The sequence below is a fragment of the Brachyistius frenatus genome, unplaced genomic scaffold, assembly GCF_029030835.1.
Source record: "Brachyistius frenatus isolate BFR_SWC_R1_liver_20210118 unplaced genomic scaffold, ASM2903083v1 Contig_31, whole genome shotgun sequence".
Lineage (NCBI taxonomy): Eukaryota > Metazoa > Chordata > Actinopteri > Embiotocidae > Brachyistius > Brachyistius frenatus.
This window is the reverse complement of record NW_027210630.1, coordinates 4289050-4311993: the sequence shown is the minus strand read 5'-3', so window position 1 is coordinate 4311993 and position 22944 is coordinate 4289050. Positions and strand designations below refer to the sequence as shown.

General features: G+C 39.4%; 1 protein-coding gene across 1 annotated transcript in view; it reads right to left on the bottom strand.

Annotated features, from left to right (window-relative positions):
• edil3a (EGF-like repeats and discoidin I-like domains 3a) overlaps nucleotides 1–22944 on the bottom strand; it is a gene marked incomplete at its 3' end in the record, with an annotated part of 67718 nt that overhangs the window by 12838 nt on the left and 31936 nt on the right. Inside the window, exon 3 of the mRNA XM_069699645.1 lies at nucleotides 17527–17655. Within this exon, the coding sequence (XP_069555746.1) occupies nucleotides 17527–17655 (129 nt within the window). The remainder of the gene's footprint in view (nucleotides 1–17526; nucleotides 17656–22944) is intronic.

Below are 22944 nucleotides of genomic sequence, written 5' to 3'. Positions count from 1 at the left end.
AATCCACCTGCTAAAAACGAGAGAAGAGAGGAGGAGATATGCATGGAACGGAGCAGGGGAGGATGGGAGAGACAGAAGGACAGAGAGGAGAGGGAGAGTATGGAAAGAAATGTACAGAGAGAAAGAAAAACGTGCTATAGCCAAGTGATCAGGTAAATAAACTTGGTTTACACACCTTCTTTAACACAGTTGCAGGCATGCATACAGAGATGTCCGCTCACTGATATTAGACCAACTCGACCATTCTGCATTTAAACGTGTCATTAAAGCCTTAAACGTGGCAGAGCAACATTTTGCAATTCAGTATAATGAGGATGGTGCTATCTTGGTTATAACAATTTAACGAGCCAGTTTGAGTAAAGATTTCTTCAGTGGATGGAGACAATAAAAAATGCCAGACAATTAAATGCAATCCAGTAATACTAGTGAGGCTTGTAATGTTTTTGTTGAATCTATGCCAGAACAATGCTGCATCAGCTGCGATTACATTGCATTAAACTGGATTGTAACTTTGCAAGGTGATCATGTAGTTTTGCACTGTACATACAATTATGGGCAAAATTAAGCTCAATTGAAAATCAACAGCAACAGGTTGAAAGTTAAATTAGCCTGTTCTCATTCTGGGGCTCCAACACTGCAGTTTTGTCAAAGCCGTTGGCATCCGAGTGATATGCACAAGGTGCCCTTTGGCGTCAGCACCGTGACCGACCGGGGCGAAGAAGGAAATCATGTGACCGATTACGAAGAGTGACAAAGTCTACATTATGAGGAGGTCAGGAGCAGTTGCAATGAACAAACACAGGACTTTTATCTGTAAGTCCAGTGTTTGTTGGTGAGAAAGCCAAAGTCAATGTGGAATTATTTAAAAAATGCAAATAAGTTACTTGGTAATGTAATTTATTTAACTTACCTAACATACGTAAAGTAATAAATGTGACATCAGTAATGTTACTTAAGTAAAATTACTTATTTTAACACTAGGATCTTTCCCAAAACCTAACCAGGTGGTTTTGCCGCCCAAACCAAACCACACTGTCACAGTGTCGCATTTAATGTATATAAATCACTGTGAAAATGTATAATTTAAATGGCCTCTTTTAAATATTAAAATTGATGAAACCATGAAGAAATACCACAGACTGATCAATATGTATTCATCATTGTCATCATATATCGCTAACTCTGCTCAAAGCCTCTTAAAAATCAAGCTCTGAACCCCAAAATGTTTTTCTCCCGTTTCTGTTCAGACTGTCAGACTGATGAGAGCGTGACGCTCTCATCAGTCCACTGGAACATCTTGCTCACTGGCTTTACTCCTCAATTGCTCTCTAAAAAGTGTCTCTGGAAGACAATAACGAGAGCAATGAATAGTGCTGTGTGTCAAGAACTAATACTGGCTGCGAGTGCTAAATTGGCTACGGTGTTCTCAGGGAGCGAGAACAGGCCAGCAAAGGGAGGGGTCACGCGTGCTCTGAGCTGTGTTGACCTCTACAGCGCCTGCACCTGCTCCAGCCAGATTAACACACAGACCAACGAATCTGCTTTCCAGTTCATTCAACAGTAGCGGTATCGTGTCAAATCTTGCAATGGAGGGTTGCTGAAGGTTACTGTGATGTGGTATACGGACGTTTTCCAACCATGGTACTGGTATTTTCTTTAACAGAGGATAAATGAAAGTTAATTTACAGAGCTGAATTAAATTAGAATCACCTTTTTAATTTTTGTTGGACTTGCATACACTATATGGTAGTGCATCAGAAAGTCTGAGCAGCCCCAAACAACATAAATTACACAAATGATTGAAATAAATGCCTGCTAATAGCTTGTAATCCTCTCACACTTGTAAAGCCCCTAAGCTTAATTAGCTGAATGAAAGGTAATGTCCCAGCAGTATTGCTCCTGCATCTCACCCACTTCCTTTATTAAATTACAGTCAGATGCTGGGTAAAACTGGGTAAATCCTTTTTTTTTCCCTTCTGCCAAGACACTGTAAGCCACACAGCTGGAGGTTATTCAAGACTTTGTTTTCATTAGGAGATGTTTCATTGTATTACATATCCACATCCGGATACAGTTTAGCCCACATGTACAACTTCCCCTGGGTTTCATCTTATCTGTTACATATGTTATGTTACAGAGCCAGCAGATGCACAAATGTTTGGTAAGCTAGATGATCCCTGCAACCCCTCTATCTAGGCAAGGAGCAGTGGTTTGACCTCTATGGTCAGTGATCGACGGAAATGAAGTGGACAACCGGTTGTTTATGCCTTCTACATAAATTAACCTCCGACCTTGAACACCCGTACTTCCTGAGAAGTAATCATCTCATTTTTTTTATTTTGTTTTTGTGGTTAGGGTTTCCCCTGGGACATGCTACTGCTGCTGATGCCTTGTGATTCATTGTGGTCCTGCAGATGTTGTATCTAACACTGAAAAAAAATTGCACATTCAAGCAACTTATCAAGGGAAAAAAATGAAAAGCATACAGACAGTGATTTATATTACTGAGTTGGAAAGATACATATATCATTAGCTCATAAACTGTGCATTTTATTAGGGAAGTTCTGAAACCAAGAATTTCATGTCAGATGATGAAGATCATTTGATGTATTTATATGGGGCTCACCTCAAGGACATAGTGTACAACACAAGTTCTAGGCTTATGTATATATACAGTGGGTACGGAAAGTATTCAGACCCCTTTAAATTTTTCACTCTTTGTTTCATTGCAGCCATTTGCTAAAATCAAAAAAGTTCATTTTATTTCTCATTAATGTACACTCAGCACCCCATCTTGACAGAAAAAAACAGAAATGTAGAAATTTGTGCAAATTTATTAAAAAAGAAAAACTGAAATATCACATGGTCATAAGTATTCAGACCCTTTGCTCAGTATTGAGTAGAAGCACCCTTTTGAGCTAGTACAGCCATGAGTCTTCTTGGGAATGATGCAACAAGCTTTTCACACCTGGATTTGGGGATCCTCTGCCATTCTTCCTTGCAGATCCTCTCCAGTTCCGTCAGGTTGGATGGTGAACGTTGGTGGACAGCCATTTTCAGGTCTCTCCAGAGATGCTCAATTGGGTTTAGGTCAGGGCTCTGGCTGGGCCAGTCAAGAATGGTCACAGAGTTGTTCCGAAGCCACTCCTTTGTTATTTTAGCTGTGTGCTTAGGGTCATTGTCTTGTTGGAAGGTGAACCTTCGGCCCAGTTTGAGGTCCAGAGCACTCTGGAAGAGGTTTTCTTCCAGGATATCTCTGTACTTGGCCGCATTCATCTTTCCTTCAATTGCAACCACTCATCCTGTCCCTGCAGCTGAAAAACACCCCCATAGCATGATGCTGCCACCACCATGTTTCACTGTTGGGATTGTATTGGGCAGGTGATGAGCAGTGCCTGGTTTTCTCCACACATACCGCTTAGAATTAACGCCAAAAAGTTCAATCTTGGTCTCATCAGACCAGAGGATCTTATTTCTCATAGTCTGAGAGTCCTTCATGTGTTTTTTGGCAAACTCTATGCGGGCTTTCATATGTCTTGCACTGAGGAGAGGCTTCCGTCGGGCCACTCTGCCATAAAGCCCCGACTGGTGGAGGGCTACAGTGATAGTTGACTTTGTGGAACTTTCTCCCATCTCCCTACTGCATCTCTGGAGCTCAGCCACAGTGATCTTTGGGTTCTTCTTTACCTCTCTCACCAAGGCTCTTCTCCCACGATTGCTCAGTTTGGCTGGACGGCCAGGTCTAGGAAGAGTTCTGGTCGTCCCAAACTTCTTCCATTTAAGGATTATGGAGGCCACTGTGCTCTTAGGAACCTTGAGTGCTGCAGAAATTATTTTGTAACCTTGGCCAGATCTGTGCCTTGCCACAATTCTGTCTCTGAGCTCCTTGGACAGTTCCTTCGACCTCATGATTCTCATTTGCTCTGACATGCACTGTGAGCTGTAAGGTCTTATATAGACAGGTGTGTGCCTTTCCTAATCAGGTCCAATCAGTTTAATTAAACACAGCTGGACTCCAATGAAGGAGTAGAACCATCTCAAGGAGGATCAGAAGAAATGGACAGCATGTGAGTTAAATATGAGTGTCACAGCAAAGGGTCTGAATACTTATGACCATGTGATATTTCAGTTTTTCTTTTTTAATAAATTTGCACAATTTTCTACATTTCTGTTTTTTTCTGTCAAGATGGGGTGCTGAGTGTACATTAATGAGAAATAAAATGAACTTTTTTGATTTTAGCAAATGGCTGCAATGAAACAAAGAGTGAAACATTTTAAGGGGTCTGAATACTTTCCGTACCCACTGTATATACTGTCCATACAACAGCACATGATGTTATCATTCAGTGACAAAAAAAACATATATATGACTTTTTGTTTTTCATACTTAACAACTGCTAAACAATTTGTTGGACACACAACAATAAACCCCATGCAAACAATGTAAACATGTTTTAGAGTTGCAGTTTTGATAAGAACAGCACATCTCATGCTGTCATGTCTCCTATTCCCTCTGTGACTGGTGTGAAACCCTCAAACCTATTCTCTTTCTTTGGTGAATATGACTCATTCTCACTCATTTTTTGGCAGTTTTTATTTTTTTATTTTTATGTAACACAAAAACAAGAAACCTCAGTGGGTTGTATGTGCAACCCACTGAGGCTATTAAGCCTTTATTACCACTAAATGCACACTCTTTCTTTTCAACCTGCATTTCATCACATCAGAACTCAATGTGCTTTTCATTCAGTTTTTCCTGACTGAATGCTCACACAAGCTGAATATGAATTACACCTTGATACGCACATATATTATTATTATTATTGTTTGTCTGTGTGAAGTTGAGTATAAATAGTTATATAATGCTACTATACATAAAGAAGTGCTGACACGTCCCTGGAGTTGCAGCTCGACATATGGGTGATCAGTTTTGAATGTTGTGTTTGACGGGTCCCGGTGCCGTGATGTGTGTCTAGTCCACACTACACAAGGCCAAGACAACCCCTGTCTCTCCAAGTTAACTCCGAGATAGAAGATAGAACAAGGAAGTGCCTGTCTCCACTGTCAATCTGTGCTGTCAGTATGTCTTTGCTTTACCCGTAACACTGAAGTGACTATCACCGCATAAGACTGGATTCCTATCCAGGTTCTGATGAAGTCGCACAACCAGTTGGAAGAGATTTAACATCACCCAATGCATCCTTGAAATGTGTTTTCACAGTGATATATTGATATATATTCGTCGTAGGCATATAGGCTTAGCATAAGTATTGATTTTATTGATCTCTCTTGCTGAAATTCTCACCTAATATGCAGGCTAGTTCTCAGTGGTGTACGCTGTATGTTTCAGGGGAGATGATGATGCATGAAACTGTGAATGCAGGATTAAGAATAGTGTATTCCGAGGACATGCTTTCTGAAGTGGGATTAGCCTACTGAGAAGTTATTCGCAGCAGCAGTCCAGAAGCCCTTGAAAAGGTATCTCAGGATGCATTGCAGAGAGGTTTGAGTATCTGAGAAGCAAAACACTCATCATTTTGAAGGGAGACAGACTCGGGGGCTCGACTGAAGCTGGGATGTGCAGAATGTGAAGAGCTCTCTGCTCGGAGGTAGAATGATACTCGGAAGAAAGCTTTAAGTGTCATTTTAAGCTCACAGATGGAGGCTCCACTGCAGGTATGTGAGGGGAGTACTGATCTAATTCGGGACAACAGAGTTTGATACACAAGCTCCGTAACATCATCAAGGTGCACTTAATAGAATGTTCAAATGACGTGCGAATAAAAGTGGAAAAAAGGTGACGGGTAAAGAGGAAATACTGGGCTGATGTAGGGGACAAATAAGACAACAAGACATATCTGCACATAAATGACTAATATTTCTGTCCTTATCTACTCATGGGGTCACAATATTTATTAACTATACGATATAGTAATACATAAATATAAATGTTGGTTTTTCAACATTGCTGACAACTTTAATTACATCCAGATGACAGAAATAGTTTGACAACCATCATCTTCTGGGGAACATGAGTGTATCATTCCATTATCTATCACGATATTTAAATAAAATATGTCAACCTCGTGGATGACAGAGAAAAAGTAAAGGAATCATCTCAGAAACATGTCTGCACCAATCCATGAAGCAGACATGGATGATGCGACAGGGAAAGTAAGAGGATCATCAAAGCCATTAGAATTCATCCTCTCGGGACTTTGGATTTGTGACTGTGAGGAAAATGCCAACAGTTTTGTAACAGTGTAAGTTATGACATGGGGAAAACAAAATCACGAAAGGTAAAAGATAAAAAGTCTGGGGATTTACTGACTGAGGACAATGAAAGTCTGTACAAAACAGTGATCCTTCCAACCCTAGAGCTATGCTTCCAGCATGGTTAAAAAAACTGTTTGACATGATTAAATAAAATACTGCAAAAACATAATTATATTAAACACTCTAAGGCATTACATGAAAACAGGCTGACATAAAGGATTTAATACATTTAGTTTGAAACATCTGAGGAAAAAGTTGCATCATGACCAAACACTTAAAACCATATCTATCAAAAGGAAAGGGTTTTAATAAGGGCCAGATTCTGAATTACTTATGCAAGGTTTAATATTGATTGTACTGCCAAATTAAGATGCATCAGTGGTTTCAACAGAGTAATTTCACACTGGTTTTATTAATTAATTTCCTGGCTGACCCTTTTACTGAACTATCTTGTTCTGTCTACCAGAGGAGATTCCATGAGTGCTTCCGTAAAAAAAAAAAAGGTACTATCATACCTATAAATGCCACTCATACATAATTTCTAACATGCTGAGTCATATTTCCAGTATGATTAAATCAGATAAGAAATGATAATATATTATTTGCCTGCGAGGTAACTGCCACAATCATGTTACACTGCACGTTCTCATGACCGTCAAGTCTTTAATCCATCACACCAAATGAACTTCGTTTGAAGTAAAACAACCCTGCTACTAATTTGGCCCACACTGACCATCCTGAATTAATACAGGTCTGTGTAGTCAAGCTGAACATTTATCAGCGTTCTGCTCTTGCTTGCAGTAGAAGCCAAAAGCTCTGGGCAGGACTGAGTCTGACTCTTTTCTGCCATCTGGGATTTGGAATTGCATCTCTATTTATGCCCTGGCCATCTGCCAACAGGTCCTTCCTTACTGCAGAGGCCAGGAGGCGACAGCGCAGCTGAAGTGACCGAGGGGGCCTTACACAATTAGGCCCCGGTAACAGTTCGTTCCCGACAACTCTTCCACAGGAGAGATAAACCAGGTGAACGGGTGTTCGGGGGCCCTGAACAAGGAGAAGAAAAAAAATATATACTACTGTGAACAAATACATCCAGGCGCCTTTTGGCAATACCAATCTCATTATTATCCTGCTGTTTTTCTTCATAACACCTACAGTAAACATTTTCAAGGCCTTCGTTTCTTGTCCTTTTCCCTTTAAATCTCAACAAACATAACTGAAGGAAATCCAAGCTCTAACAAAACCTCTCCTTAAGCACAACGCATTCACATTACTTCAAAAGTGCTGGCCTCTGCCAAGAAGGTTTTGTTTTGCTAACAAAACTACATTTCAAGCCACCAATCATACCATTTTATATGCCTTACAACTTCCTCGACACACTCTGTGTCATTATCTTTAGTTTTTTCCACTTGAACCAGCTTCATTTTCTACCCAAAAAAACTCATTAATTTAGTCAGTAACAGCTGCAAAACAGGAAGGCCAAAATGAAAAACCTTGGTCTCTATAGATAAGAGATACTTGGAAAAATGTTGTAATACCATAAATAGAACGACATTGGATTTTTTGGGGGGGCCAAGGCCAATATAAGATGGTGTTAATGCACTGAAACAGGAAACTTTGCTGTGAAATGTATACTTATAAATAGCTATAAAAACACAAACGTAAGAATTTCTTAAGACAATATTTTCATATTGGCCAACATAAATGTAGATACCGATAGATCTGATAGCCCGAAATATTGGTCGGGCTCTAACAATCCTCACCAGAGCACAGTGAGATTTTAAAATGTCAAACAAAAATTCACATTTAAATGTGTGCCTCGAGTAAATAAGAGCTTTATAACAACACTGATCTTATTGAGCCTGTTCTAAAATATATTAACTGCAACTCTACCAAATTGAATGCAGCAGGAATGGAGCATAATAATGCTGCATCCATTTTTGTTACAGAGGTACTCGGCGGTCTCTTCACTGAATGTGCCACGCTTCGCAACCTTTGAAAAATGGCACGGGTTGCATTTTTATAACAGATAAAGCACAGTCCCAGTAAAGGGACATCCAAGATGGAAGGGGTTAACAGCAATGTTGCATCTGTCTATTCTGTGATTTTTGCTAGCAAAGCACCACCTTGCTAACAAGGAAAGGTCATTTTACTCACAGTATGTTTTTTTACAGCAGTTTCTATTTGTCAGTATTTGCAGAAGTGAGTGCTCGCTAAAGCCATATGGAATAAGTGACATATCACTGTTATATTATAGATGATGAGCCACGGCACTAACAGGTGAGGGGGTGAGAACATGCAAACGACTAACACCGACAAGATCAAGGTCGAGCACAGGCATCCTGATCCGTATTCAATAAACATGTGGAAAAAGCAGTCGCCACACAAAAGGCTCCATCAAAAAGGCTGAATAAAATACTGGTGTCAGTGGCACAGAAAAAAAAAGTGCTCCTAAAAGCTTGTTTCCCCAGCTTGTTATCCAAACTGACCTCTGACAGAGGCGAGATGGGGTCAGCTCCTCCAGGAGCGGAGAAAGGGGATGCAGGATACCTGAGAAAATAGACATTTGAAGTACAACACTGATCTTTGACCAGGGTTCTTTCTTTGTGGATGCATGCACACACACACACACACACACACACACACACACACACACACACACACACACACACACACACACACACACACACACACAATAAGCAACACCATCTATAGGGGACAGAAAATATTAATATTAATAACGGAAGCTTCTAATGTCAGTACGTCATTTCTACAGTACTGTAAACTGTGTTATAGGTGGGCCATTTTCTGAGTAAATGTATTATTTCAACAGCTACTGTCTAACTACTGCCTTTGCCATTTTTATTTTCTATTTTAGATTCAGACCACAAAATGATAGAAATGTCCTTGACGATCTATACCTCTTACTGAGGCCAAATATAAAATGCAAAAAGAGAAAAAAAGACAAAAACTAAACTGACACATTTTGGACATGTTGGCCTGTTTCTTTGTACCTTATTTGTAGGAATGCCACAGGAATCCACATACTGTTGATATATTGATACAGGAACACAGTAAAGCAATCTATTCGCTCAGTGGCTGCTCACTGCTCTATTGTACCAAGACCATTATTCCACCCACCTATATGTGTGGCGGCCCTTTGAGACACACTGCAGGAAGACACGAGCAGTGTTTACCTTCAGCATAGTAGTGCGAGAGAACAGAGACTTTCAAATGAAATGTAACACCAGTACTGCCCCAATAAAATGGTGAAACTAGTTTTTAGTCCAAAGAAAAAAAACAAATTGCATGTCAACAGGGCTGCAGCCCATCCCAAATAAACAATTTATAAATGTACACTGTATTTATATTTATATTCATATAACTACCTACTGCCAAATACAACCGCACCATGATACCATGACCGTGGCAATTTTGCAAGATGCTAAGAATGAATCAAAAACCTTGCAAACCTTACAAAAAAAAAAAAAACAAGCACTCAACGGTGCCTACCTGCAGCTACATTAGGACAAGTGTTGGCAGTGACGCACAGCTCAGAAAGGGAACACAATGCCATCAAATAAACCCTAACACCACCTGCATTGGTGTGCAAGGCCTGCTCAATAACATCCAGGATCTATGTTGGAAATGAAGGCGTTTTACCAGAAAGCCTCGGTGCTTTTAGGATGTGGCCCTTTTTTACAGCAACAGGCCAGACACACCTTCAGTAGGTTCTTTGAGAAGAACTGTCAACAACACACAATAATCAGTGTCGCTGAGAGCTACCCCTACTTTGGTGTGACTAAAGCCTCCTTACATGCAAAGAGCAACCCATAAATACAGACTGATATGTCCAAAATGCCTTTACTACCTTAACAATGGAAATAATTAAGCATCTGTCAAGTGATGCAATGCTGGTTACATTATGCAATAATTAGACATCTGCTTCCACTACACCATTTTCACAGAAGCCCCAAGAGGAGCTAATTCACCAAGAGACAATCGGCCACTCTGAGAAACAATTGTAGCATTCAGTAAGTCTAAGAGAGAGCTACAGTCTAATACAACCTCACACACATTAGTGCACATTGACAGACACACACGTTTCCATCACTTCAGCACATTACATCTACTTAGAGTCATTTCCTACCGACTTACCCAAACTCTGACCATAACTACAACTTAACTCTAATCTTGACCTAAAAATAAGTTTGTCCCAGCTTTAATACAAAATTGTATCTAACCTTTACTATACACAGTTTTGTCCCCACAAACCATTCGTATATGACATGTTCACAAAAACATCATCATTTTCTTGATGAATTGTTTACTCCCTCATATACATCTATGAATCCTCTTACAAAATAAAGATACCTTCTGATGTTATATTTCTAAAGAATCACATACTGTACAGTTTTAGCTGCTGATCTGTAGTTCTTCACATCATTGGATTTACTCTCTCTACAGACTGAACCCTTGGATAAAGAGGACTTCTACTGTTTCCAGTTACACAAATAGGCAGTACTTTGAAGAAAGAACAGACCAAATGTGCAGTAAGCTAAAACAACAAAACTGCAGGGCCACAGGCTGCCCATATTTCCATTTTGATCTGCAGACACGCTCGCTGTCTCTCCACCAGTTGTTGATCATTGGCATCTGTCGGTTTGGCTGTGTGATTGTGGTCACTTCTTTGGATGTTTGGTCGACTACAGACCCTTCCCCACAGGACTCTCTACACCCATCTCTTCCTGTAAATGCAACTTTCTGGCCACAGACTGTGAGCAGTGGGTGGGCTGCGCGACTGTGAAAGTGATGTTGAGATGGCATCTGGAAATGGCTATGTCCTCCACACAGCTTTACATCACACCGGTCTGGCAGTGGGGAGAGCCTTGAGCCTGCCAGTTTTCATAATAGTTGTGAGGCCACTTCATGGTTGTGGAGCCACATTTTTAAATATGTGATGTAAGGATGACTTTGGTAAGAATTTCAGAAAATCAGTGTCAAATAACATACATTGGAGACTGTAGACTGAATAACCCAAACAGAAACAGTGCTGTATTGACATGAAGCAACTACTGACTGCAGTTTAAAATAAAGCAATACAACAAACACAAAGTTGTGTGTGTTAAATTTCGAACTTAAGTCCTACATTTTGGGATATTCAGAAGATATTCTGAGAAAACAAACTAGTGCTAAAAGTTATTCATGCTAATTTATGCATATAAAAACAAAACTGGTGTGCAGATTAGCATAATTCCCGTAAAACTTCTCAACTCTTGTAACCCAGGGGCTGTTAAGATGAGACAGATTTATACCTACAAGTACAGACCTGAGGCACTATGACTAAACCAAAGCCTCTGTTTTATTTGAAAATAGATTAACTTTCTATGGACAAAGTACTTCTCAAGTTCTTCTTTAACAAACTTTTTCACTAACTTGAGTTGTACTTCAATCTATCTTAATCCATTTAGCTAAGCCTGCCCCGAAAACTTAATTTTTTCAACTTGAAGTGAAAATACGCCCTAAAAATAAATTCAGCTATACTGCTTATATGATCTAAGACAGTTAGTGGATTTCTCTACATGAACAACTTTGCCCTGGAGCTACAAACAAAACAGCAACAGCACTTTGTGAAGCTTCACCACTGAGATAAATAGGAAACTGATATTATGGACACAGCGACAATTTGCGAGATCATTTGCTGGAAATATGGGCCCATTTACTGATTCAGAACTGCTATCGTTTTACAAAAGAACATTGAGTGTGCACAGAGGGAGCAAACAAACACTTATTTAGTCCACACATGTTCGTTATATCTGTGAACTGTGGGAGGGGCAGTTCCAGGAGTGACAGTGATAACATTGTTAATGAGGCATAAACTCCCAGCATATATAGATCAGGCAAAGAACCTGATGCTTCCTCATATGATTTGACCTATTCAAATGATTAAATATTTCCTGTTTTAGGACGAATATAGCAATGTTTGAAGTAAACTGTACAAGCGTGTCTCTTAAAAATAACTAGTCTCTTTGTTAGAAAATGAAATTTATATTTCTAAATGAAAGGATTTGTCAGGCCCAGTGAGTTTCCATTAACATTTAAAAACAGCTACAAAAAGAGAAGGAAGCCTTCATACTTCATCGTGATCTTAGCAGGAGTGACTTTAACAGTGCAGCCTCACAGTCAGGAGGAGATAACAACTGCCTCAATCATAGTGAGAGGGAGCAGAAAACCACAAGTCTGCCAATATCTCTCCACCTCACGACTGTACTCTCCTCGGTGGCCTCCATGGGAGGAGTGGAAGATGTGCTAACAAAAACGCCCACCCTTCCTCCCAATACCATCACAAAATATTGTAGATCTGCAGCCACCTCCCGTGATGTAGTGGCAGCTTGGAGAAGGGCAAGTTGTTTTTCACTAGAAGAGGTGCAGGTAACCACACATAGTGCAAGTAAAGTGAAGTGGTGGATGATCACAGGGGTGAACAGGGTGCTCGGAGACAATGTGGGACCTCTGCACACAGCCTGACAAGCTATTGTTTTAGTGAAATGTATATGGGTTAAGTGTACATAACCACTGTTGTTTTGATACTCATTCATGTTGCCTCAGGTGCTGCTTTGAGTTCTGTCTTCTCTTAAGCAGTAAATTGAGCTAAATAGAATTTAGAAGAGAGGAGAAAGTCCAATCTTAATTTCTCTAGCTCACTTCCCATGAAAATCCATGTAAAGGTGAGGTGTCCAAATGCAGAAAAAAATACAAAATACACAAGAACAGAAAATGTAGTTGCCTTTGGATACCCAGCTTACCAGCTGCAACATACACTAAACAGGGCACTAAAGCACTTCTAAAAAGGGTACCAAAGAGTAAGCAAAGAGCGAGTCTTTATGGGGTCTCTTCCTACGTCTTGTCCTGATGAAAGCAAGTCTGTGATCCACCCCACGTGAATTGACCAGCAGTAATGGTTCCTTGCGGCTTTACATCAGGACACAGCCATAAACACTGTCTGATTATCCTGTGGCAAGAAGCTGTGGAGGCAGCAGGAATAATACAGCCTGATAGCAACTGTCAATACGTGGGCCATGCTTTAAAAAAAAAACTAAAAAAAAAAAAACATTTCACACATCCTATATTAAGCCTCAATCAATCCCACCCTGCTGGTGTGTTTCAGAGACAAAGGGAAAGACACGTACTGATCAAAGAGCAAGATGAAATCTGCTCAAAGGACTTGCAGGCAAGAAGGTTTGGAGAAAGATCGACTTAGAAAGTGAACACCAGTCAACAAAAACAATTGTGCATTACGTTTTTGCATTAAATCAAAACCACGTGTGCACACTGCGTCATCCAATCTACAGTTTTGCTATTGGATTTAACTTTCACCCTGACTTGTATAGGGCCAAATATTATTCACAATTTCTGATACCTCTACCAGTTCTTATCAGAACTTGACTTCAATACCGGTTTCTGAACAATGTTTTTTTTGTTTTCTTTATACTGGTTATATAAAATACATTTTAAGAAAAATATTATTATATTACAAATTAAATTAAAATTGTAAATTATGAAAAAAAAAATTGTTGGTCACAATCGTTTAGTTTTCATGCAGTTTCGAGGGGAAGAATGTAACTCATTGTTTTCTGTGCCTACAATGAATAGATGTCTCCTATATAAAGGCATAAAGAAGCCTCCTGTCCCCAGTCACAGTGTTCGCAACTGAGACAGATACAATGGCAACAATTTATTTGAAAAGAGTGAAATAAGGTGTTCTAATGTAAGATTAAGCGAAGTTGAATCTTTGGAATTGTATTTACCTGGTCTGACCACCCAAGTAGTGCCAACATATAGTAAACACTTTATTGACTCACTGACGCTGATACGACTGACTCCAGTATAAACTTAGCAAAAGTTATGTGTTTAAAACAAAACATTAGTGTGAATGTAGCCTAGGTATTGAAACTTGGTTCCGAATGACAAGGCATTTTTAACACTAGATGGTATCAAAGCAATTCAGTAGATGTCATAAAAGTATCAAGCACTGAGTGAGAGCTTTAAGAAATTGGACAAAGAAAACATATCTGAACGACAGTAAAGAAGGAGTCACAGAAACTTGTGATCAAGCTTTACTTCTCAAAGTGAAACAAAAGGGCAACACGTTTTCATCCGATCTGACAACTTTCAAAGACAGGATTTAGTATTACTGAATCACATCAAATTATGTTGTTCCTATCAATCTAAAAACAAGTTGGCCTGTTACACAACACCATTCATGTTGAGACATTGCATCAAAATGTAGTGCTGAAAAATACTGAAAAAAAAAAATCTAACAGTTGATCCAACATTTGTCCTTCATAGACTGAGAACGTGTGCCTTAAAAATTATCTGCAACCTCGAGGTCTGAAGCAATCAGTACCAGTCTTCACACTGTGACAGTTCATTACAGTGTCTGGCTACTTTCCCAATAATGTCGTACTTGTTCTCCTGTCACCACAGAGACATGACGCGTCACTATTTAAAAGATGAATGACTTATGTCATAATAATGGCTCTAATTATAAAAGTCGTGACACTAACCTAAAGTTAACCCTGGTATTCTCAAGTGTGCTTCAGACTTAGACTAAAAGTGAATTAAAAATGGTTTAAAAAAAATATCCAGCTGTTTTATCTGAGTTCCACTTCAACGGTAAAACCTTAAGTCAATGCAGTAGATGGGCTACTAACTCTACTTAGCACAAGCGCATTATTAATGCAAAGTACAAAAGACATCATTTTATATTAATGTGAATTTTTATAAGTTACAAAAACAGTGAGATTTAATTGCATATGAAGTGGCTGAGTAGAATCAAACTCTCTTCTTAAATGCACACTGACTGTGCCGGCACACTGTCATCACTTTCAGCTGGGATTGTTTGACATCTGCACTTTACGTGGAAATTTCAACACCTCAAAATGAATCACTGACAGCTGTTTTAAAAAACAAAAAGTCAACAACATTAAGTACATACAGCATATGTCCATCAAAGAAGTCTGAAATAGCTTGCACTTCTCCTAGCTGTCCATGTGCGACATCGTTTCTCACTGTGCCTCATAAAACTGGTATAACAAGCAGGATATGTAGGGCATGTATTTAGGATAACGTTCAAAGGTGTGAAATTGGATTTGGTTCTGACAGAGCAAGGATATATTAAGAGCAACAGCGAGGCCTGGTCTACCTATATTTTATGTTACATCTTTATGGTGCACAGCCTCCAAAACTAAACATCAATCTGGAGCAGTACTGCTTTAAAACACAGGACCAGATATCAAATAAAGTGGCAGATAATCCTAAAATATGATTCAATCCTGAATTCAACATCCTGGAGCCGATTTAAAAAAATGACTGAATATGTAAAGCGAAAGGTTTGTTCCATTAAGAATGTAGTTTAATATTTTACAATCACCAGAAATGATCAGAGGGCGCAGACATCCATTCTGTCGCAAGAGATGTGAGTTCATTAAAGAGGAGACTAATGAATTTATTGATGAATTTTAAGTATTGATAAATGCCGTACTTAAAAGGTTTTTAATGGCTTGAACTGTTATCAGAAGTCAAAATGGGCTCTTATTGTCCTCATTGAACTGATATTCATTAAAATAACATACATAATTGCTCACCGTGTCTAAAAAGCTCCTTGTTTTTTGTTGTTACTTGTATTGTGCAGAATTCCCAGCCAATATTTATTTTCACTTTTATCCTTTTCATTAAGCCTGTCATTCATTAAAAGACAACAATACTACAACAAAACCAGCTAGACTCTCATCCAAAAGGAACAATTATTAATGTGCCTTTACGATTTAATTGCAGGAATTATCAAGAACCAGATTTTATTATTAATGTCCTCAGATATAGAAGCCATATCTCTCTCTTTTTCACTCCCTCACCCACTCTCTTTTATTCAACTGTAATGACCGTGAGGGAAATTGGCAGACATTAATGTGTATTCAGCCCATATCGAATCAGTTTCTCACCACCCTAAGGGTTTAATAGGAAGCAATAACTGAATTATGACATGAATGCAAGCCAATTGCTCACAATTCTGAGACAAACCATTGCTATAGTGACTCACTCTGTTTCCTTTTATGTTGTGTTGCTTTTTATAAAATAAAATAAATAACAGTGATGTGGAAACAAATGATCAATGACTGACACTGAGTGTCCCAGGATAAACAAATCTTTGTTCAGTTCACCACGACATGGCTATCTTGTTTAACCTTAGCGTCATTTATATATATGAGATATATATAAAGGTGTTCTGTAAAGTATTGGCTACCACCTCATTCCCTCTCTCTGTCTCTCAAACCAGTAAGGTTCCATCTCCCCACACAGTTTGCAGCATAATACATGAAATTCCATTACTCACAAGCACACTTATTATGAAGGACAACTATGTTACGCGGGCTAATGCAATGCTCAGCCAAGCACAGACGCTGGCAGGGAAGCCACAGAACTTGGCCTATATATCATACTGTGGGATTTAGTAAGATTTAGCCACTTCAGACAAAGCTGCATGTTATTTCCATTCAAAATGCTGGATACGAATGTGTAGTTTTGATGCCGCATGTGCGTATTTTCACTGCTTGCCTGCTGATGTTGTTCAGACGTTCTCAAACTTTTCAGACCATGTAACACAAAGTACCAAACTAAATTTCATGAGTACTCCTTCAAAAAAATAATTTGAGAGCAAAGCACTGAGCAGGCAGTGCATTCAGTTTATGCAGCAAAGGTGCTCATACCCCATGTTTCCATTGGTCATTATCCTTGTGTCTAGTTTCAGAACACCAGGTTTAAGAGTCCAGAGAGGCAGTTTAAAGACAGTATAAATTGTAGTGAGGGTGAGAACAAGGCTCCTCGTCTAACGTCAGGTATTATCACAAAGGCAGCAAAAACCTTCTGACACTTACCTTTATTAAGAGCATGCTCAACAAAAGAAAGCAAGTCCAGCTTTTCCTTTTTCTACCAAACCCACTATCATTTTGCTGAACTTGTTCTTTCAACAGGAATTTACTGCTTTCAGCTGTTCAACATTTTTTCAGAGCTCGAGGTCATTATTTGTGTCGGAAAATCTGATTAAACAGACAATTCATACTTAATGTTTCAACAGTGACACAAAGCTTTTCCATGACCTTACACTTTTTTTTTATTTCCTATTCTGTTCTATGAGAATTTGAGTGTTTTAAGGTTCTTAAGAGAAACAAGGAAGGGAGTGGTCAAACTTACTGTGTTGGCAGTGAACTCCACTAAAGCCTGGTTGACACTTGCACACATAACCAATGAAGGTATCGCCCCTGTAGGTCTCACTGATCTCACATGTTCCTCTGTTGTGGCAAGGGTTTGGATGGCAAGGGCCTGTATCAAGAAAAAGAAAATCAGTGTTAGAAGTTGGTTTTGTGCCATGATAAAACAGTGTGTGAAGACTGAGACACTGATAATGGGCTGCAACTTTGACTTTCTCATTGACTGCGTCGAACACAATGTACCTAGGTAATATATTCATTCAGCTGTTTTTCAGTGTGCCTGAATGAAATAAATGTTTCCTTGTCAACATCGACAGATATATATTTCAACAACCTAACACAGACAGAGATTTGAAAAACTAAACACATATTGACGGTGCTTTTGAACACATTTGCTGCGAAAGAAGTTTGGATGCATAAATTACACTGAGAGACCTTGAGAGATGGTGCATAAGTAAAACTGGTTGACAGGCAAAACTGAAGATGACAGTAGAGTGGAGAAAGTCTGACTTTCAGTGACTGCTGCTGGTCTCTGTTGTCTAGAGGCACTGTCTTGAAATCATTGAATATGTCCCCTCATGGATGGCAACATGTCATACTCACGCAGAGCACAGACTAGCTGCAAGGTAGAGAACTATCATGTAGATGCAGTGAAAAATGTACACGGCAAAACACATGCTCACAGATTCACACAAGAATAGAGAGTCCAGGGGAAGTTGGATTTTCTCAATTCAATTTTGGTCAGCTGCATACTTAAAGCGATAACTTAAACTTGAGAAAGTACTGATGATACGAGGCAAACACAAAAAAGGCATTTAGTGGCTTATTTGTTATGACAGAACCAAGCTTGTACTGTGAAAATAATGTGAAGTGGCTGCAATTATACAAAGCTCACCCGTTAAGGAGGCCAAATTGCTTCATTTTTGTGTTTACGTCCTCAATGTAGAAGGCCAATTATCAGTATGTGTACTTTATTTATATTCCACGGTGCAAAACATTCCTCTCTGAAACAGTGATTGCTTAAGTGATTGCAGAGAGTGTTGCTGCTCCGCTGGATGTGAGGCGCAGGATCGCTGGATAATTAATAACTGACCTTCTGCCGTTGATGCTTTAAATAACAGGAGATGCAGTATACAGTAGAGGCCAGAGCAAACATCAAACATCGTTTGATAGCAAACATCAATAAATAATTAGATAAATATTCAACTTGTGTTTGTTTCAAAATGTAAAAAAACTAAATCAATACACTCACTTTCAATCATTTAGTCACATTCTCATTCATTCAACTCTCAAGGTGCTCCCATGTGCACACATATTTCAGGACTGCATTTATAAGCAGATAACTAACTGAACTCGACATAATACAAACAAAAGTGTTAGGAGTATACATGTTTGGCACTGGCCTGGTATTACCAGACCCGAAGTCACTTTGTGAATAGATAAGGTCTGATCACACTGTATTGAGGATTGTTTCCAGTTGTTGTATCCTTATGGACGTCTGGTTATTTTTTTTAACTATACGAGCAGCCTTTAACCAATCAGCATTGACAATCATATGACATACTTTGTGCGCCGAAACTCACCAATCTGTGAACAACAGAAACCCTCCTCAATGTGATCAAAGTGCAATGTCATGAAGGTGAATGACCATTGCATACTTTGTAACTGTTCGGAATGCTTCTTGGAGCTCTACCTCCGCTGCCATTTTTAAAACTACATTTTAAAACAAACACTGAACTTCAAGGTCATTGCACTTAGCCACCCACACTGGTTAGTCCAGCCTTCAGAGTGACTGAGCAAACCCTCATGCAAACAGGGTGTCTAGGCAGGCAGTGGCCAGTTAGTTCAGTACAACACCTTTCATAATAAGTATTTTCCTTTTGTAAAAACAGAGTCCTCTTAGTGCAATACATTTACTCTAAGAAAATGTGTCCCTTAAAAAGACATTGCTTTAAGTCATAACCAGGATGGATGTATCATTTTCTGCAGTTTGTATTAGTGAAAAATGTTTCTATTACTCTTTTTGTTGGGCCATGACCTATTTCAGAACCTCCAATCACTCTGATTACAGGCCAACTTTGTAGAAGTTTTCACATGTTTCCAGCAGATTACAACAGTTTAGCATTTCAATTGAAGACCACATGGTGTTCATGCCATACCCTGTCCAAAGGTCTGTCAAGCTCACAAAAGGCTCTTATGAGCCAAACACTAATTTGCAAGGGAATTTATATTCATAGCCACTGGGCATATAGGTTCTTGCTGTGTATACACCGTCCCATTCATCATTACCATTGTTGTCTATTCAATATTTGGGTAGAGAACACATTTACGCTTTGGGGATTTAGCAAACAATAGAAATAATTTAAATCAAACAACAACAACAAAAAAGCTCAAAATCATACTGGTAATGATTAATAATTCTGTTGGAGAACTTTTCCTTCTGTGTTTTTTCCAATTATTTCTCTGCATAATGGTATCTCTTCAGGACCAATGATGATAACCAAGGCTTTGAATCAAAGTTATTACAAACGTACTGTGTATGACACAGCAATAATTACTTCACTGGCAGATATATATATATATAACTACTAACATCTTTCTCAGACTAACCTGCAGCATGGTGCCATGTAAATGATGAGGCCTTGACGCAGGGCTATTGGTTTCATAACTCAAAGATCTGCCAATAGCTGTCTCATCTTTTATACATTGAGTTGTACAACCGTACCGAGGCTGTCAAAACTTGAGGCTGGGTGGGACAACTTTAGAAGTCTCTCATTGGAGTGAGCTAGGGACATGTTTTTTTTTTCTCTCTCTCTCTTTTTTTTCCCCCCCCCCCCCCCCCCCCCCCCCCCCCCCCCCCCCCCCCCCCCCCCCCCCCCCCCCCCCCCCCCCCCCCCCCCCCCCCCATTGTGTTGAACATTAGAAGACTGATGTGAAATAGAAATCTAATTGTTTGTATGGTAACTTGTTCAAAGCTTGTAAAAGTCTGTTGACAGAAGAACCAGAAGATGCAAGACAGATTTTCCTCCATGAGCATGTCCTCTCATAAGCTTTCTATCTTTTGACACAATTTCTATTCTAGTCTTTTTCCACTCATATCTTACTGTTGACAGGTAAACTGCGCTTTGACAGCCCTCTTATTTCATTTTAAGTGATAAGCAACAAGAAGAAGTCTCAAGGGTGAGAATATCATGCCCTCTTAAGTCAGTTTGACAAATTAACAGCCATGAGCACAACATTTGACACTGTCAAGTAAATGGGCGCGCCCTTGAATTATACACTACATCATTTGGCCAACCATTCACGACTAGCCCCAAAACAGAAAATGCATAGGCTAAAAATGAACTCAGTTGAAAATAAATAAACAAACCTCACTACCTAACTTATTATTGTTCTCTCCTTGGAATTAGTGGGCTTCTGGATGTGAATTACAAACTAGGTAATCCTATCGAAGTCATGCCATTTCAAAGCCCGGACCTGTATCAGTAATAATGAGAGCGGTGGCTAATCAGTAGAACAGAGTAACATATAATAGCTTTCACAGAGGCCCTGCTCTCTGAGGGAAGGGGGGATGACAGGTTTTAGGGCTGTTTTGATGTGACGATCTATAGTCGCAGCATGCTGTACTGACAGCTTCTCTAATGGGGAGCGCAGAAAGGAATAAAAGCAGGGAGGAAATGAGGTGGAGGGGGACTTCGAAAGTCGAAGTGAGTGAGACAGATTCAGAGAGTGTCTGCATGACAGCTATGTTTGAGTCTGAAATATTTACTCTAAAAGGCTCTAAAGTAATTACAAAGCAAAGATTCATAGAGATTGATTTACTGTGATGTATCGAGCTTGATGTCGATTCTAAACCAAAACGACTTCAAGGTGCTGCAAACATTGCATAATTTTACACTGTATGTGTTGAAAAAAAGACAAACCTGATGGAGTGCCAAACTGTGATAAGTCAGGATCGGATAGCAGTTAAATTAGCACACACATTCAAATCCAACATCCTCTGCATATTATATCAAAAATTATTCAGCTGAGAAAATGCAAACAAGCCTTGCCAATTGGAAAATGCCAATTGGCAATTGTTGTTCCTTTACCATCATGTCTTCAGTGGGTTTGAGATTGCCAAAACTTCTCAAAACCAACTTAAAAATACACAGAAATCTAAATTTCCCATCCATGAATTTCTATTTTGATATACAAAGTGTTCTTTAATGCTTTAAATAAATGATTTCACTCCAACAATCAGTATTTTTCAATTAACCATGAATGCGTAAAGCAAAAACAGCCATGCTGAAAGCAGCAGGAAGGAAGGAACCGAACAAAACTAAGAGAGAACAAAACCTTTACCAGGTAAGGGCAAGGAAATGGCCATTGTGTGTCATCAGTGGAAGCTCTCTTCACTCTGTAAGTTGTGTGATGCGTGTCTGTGGGAAGCATGTCAGGAGGAAACATTGGCAGCTTTCTTGTGTGAATGTCAGCTGCTGCTCTGCTGTACAAGCTGCCGCTCGCTCAGTGATTGATGTGAGCCTGTGTTGTGTCCGACACTTGTGCTCTGATTTCTTTTCTGGCTGCGAGGAGAGGCATATCAATCCGCCGTGAAAACCTGACCAATGGTTAAACACAGGAAAGCATCCTTTGTTTCCTTGCAGATCAATCACGTAGAGTTGACATTTCCAGGGTTAAGGCTGCATATGTGCTCTTACATCATAGCTGAAAGCAGTCACAAACATTAGCTCGTTCCAAATGTACACAGAATACTGATTTCATTACGGAGGGATATTATAGTACGTGCTCTGCAGGTTATAACGTAGCCCCTTATGGATGATCGAGTTTAGATTTTGCAAAGCACCAGTAAAGCTGAGAAGCTAGAGGTATTAAGACTCACTTGACTTTGTAAGAGGGACATAATTGAATACAAAGCCTCTTGTTCACACTGTTTTTCAGTAACAGAGACTAAAAAATATATATATATATATATATATATTCCAGCTATTTCAAAGACAGTTGAATGCAGAGGAAAAGAAGGATGTATTGCTACTAATATTCAAGTGTTCACTTAATCTCTTTAGATCACTGTCGGGTCATGACGAGGTTGGACAAAGCATTACTGACTGTTCCTTGTTGCAGATTTCTGCTGATCCCAGAGAAGTGGGTCAGGTTGTGGGGCTAACTGAACATTTATTGTAAAGCAGCAGTGGAGGAGGTGCTTTTAATCTGACACACTTAGTAACCACAAACAAGCATCTGCACACAAGTCTCGATCTTCTTGACATCTGCACTGAGCACTGTCCTCTGTCACACCCGCAGCTTTTATTGAAAACCTTTATCACACCGAGATTCAGAAGATATCTAAATGACAGAATTGAATTGAAAATGCACCTGAAGATAAAACTTTCGGCTCTAA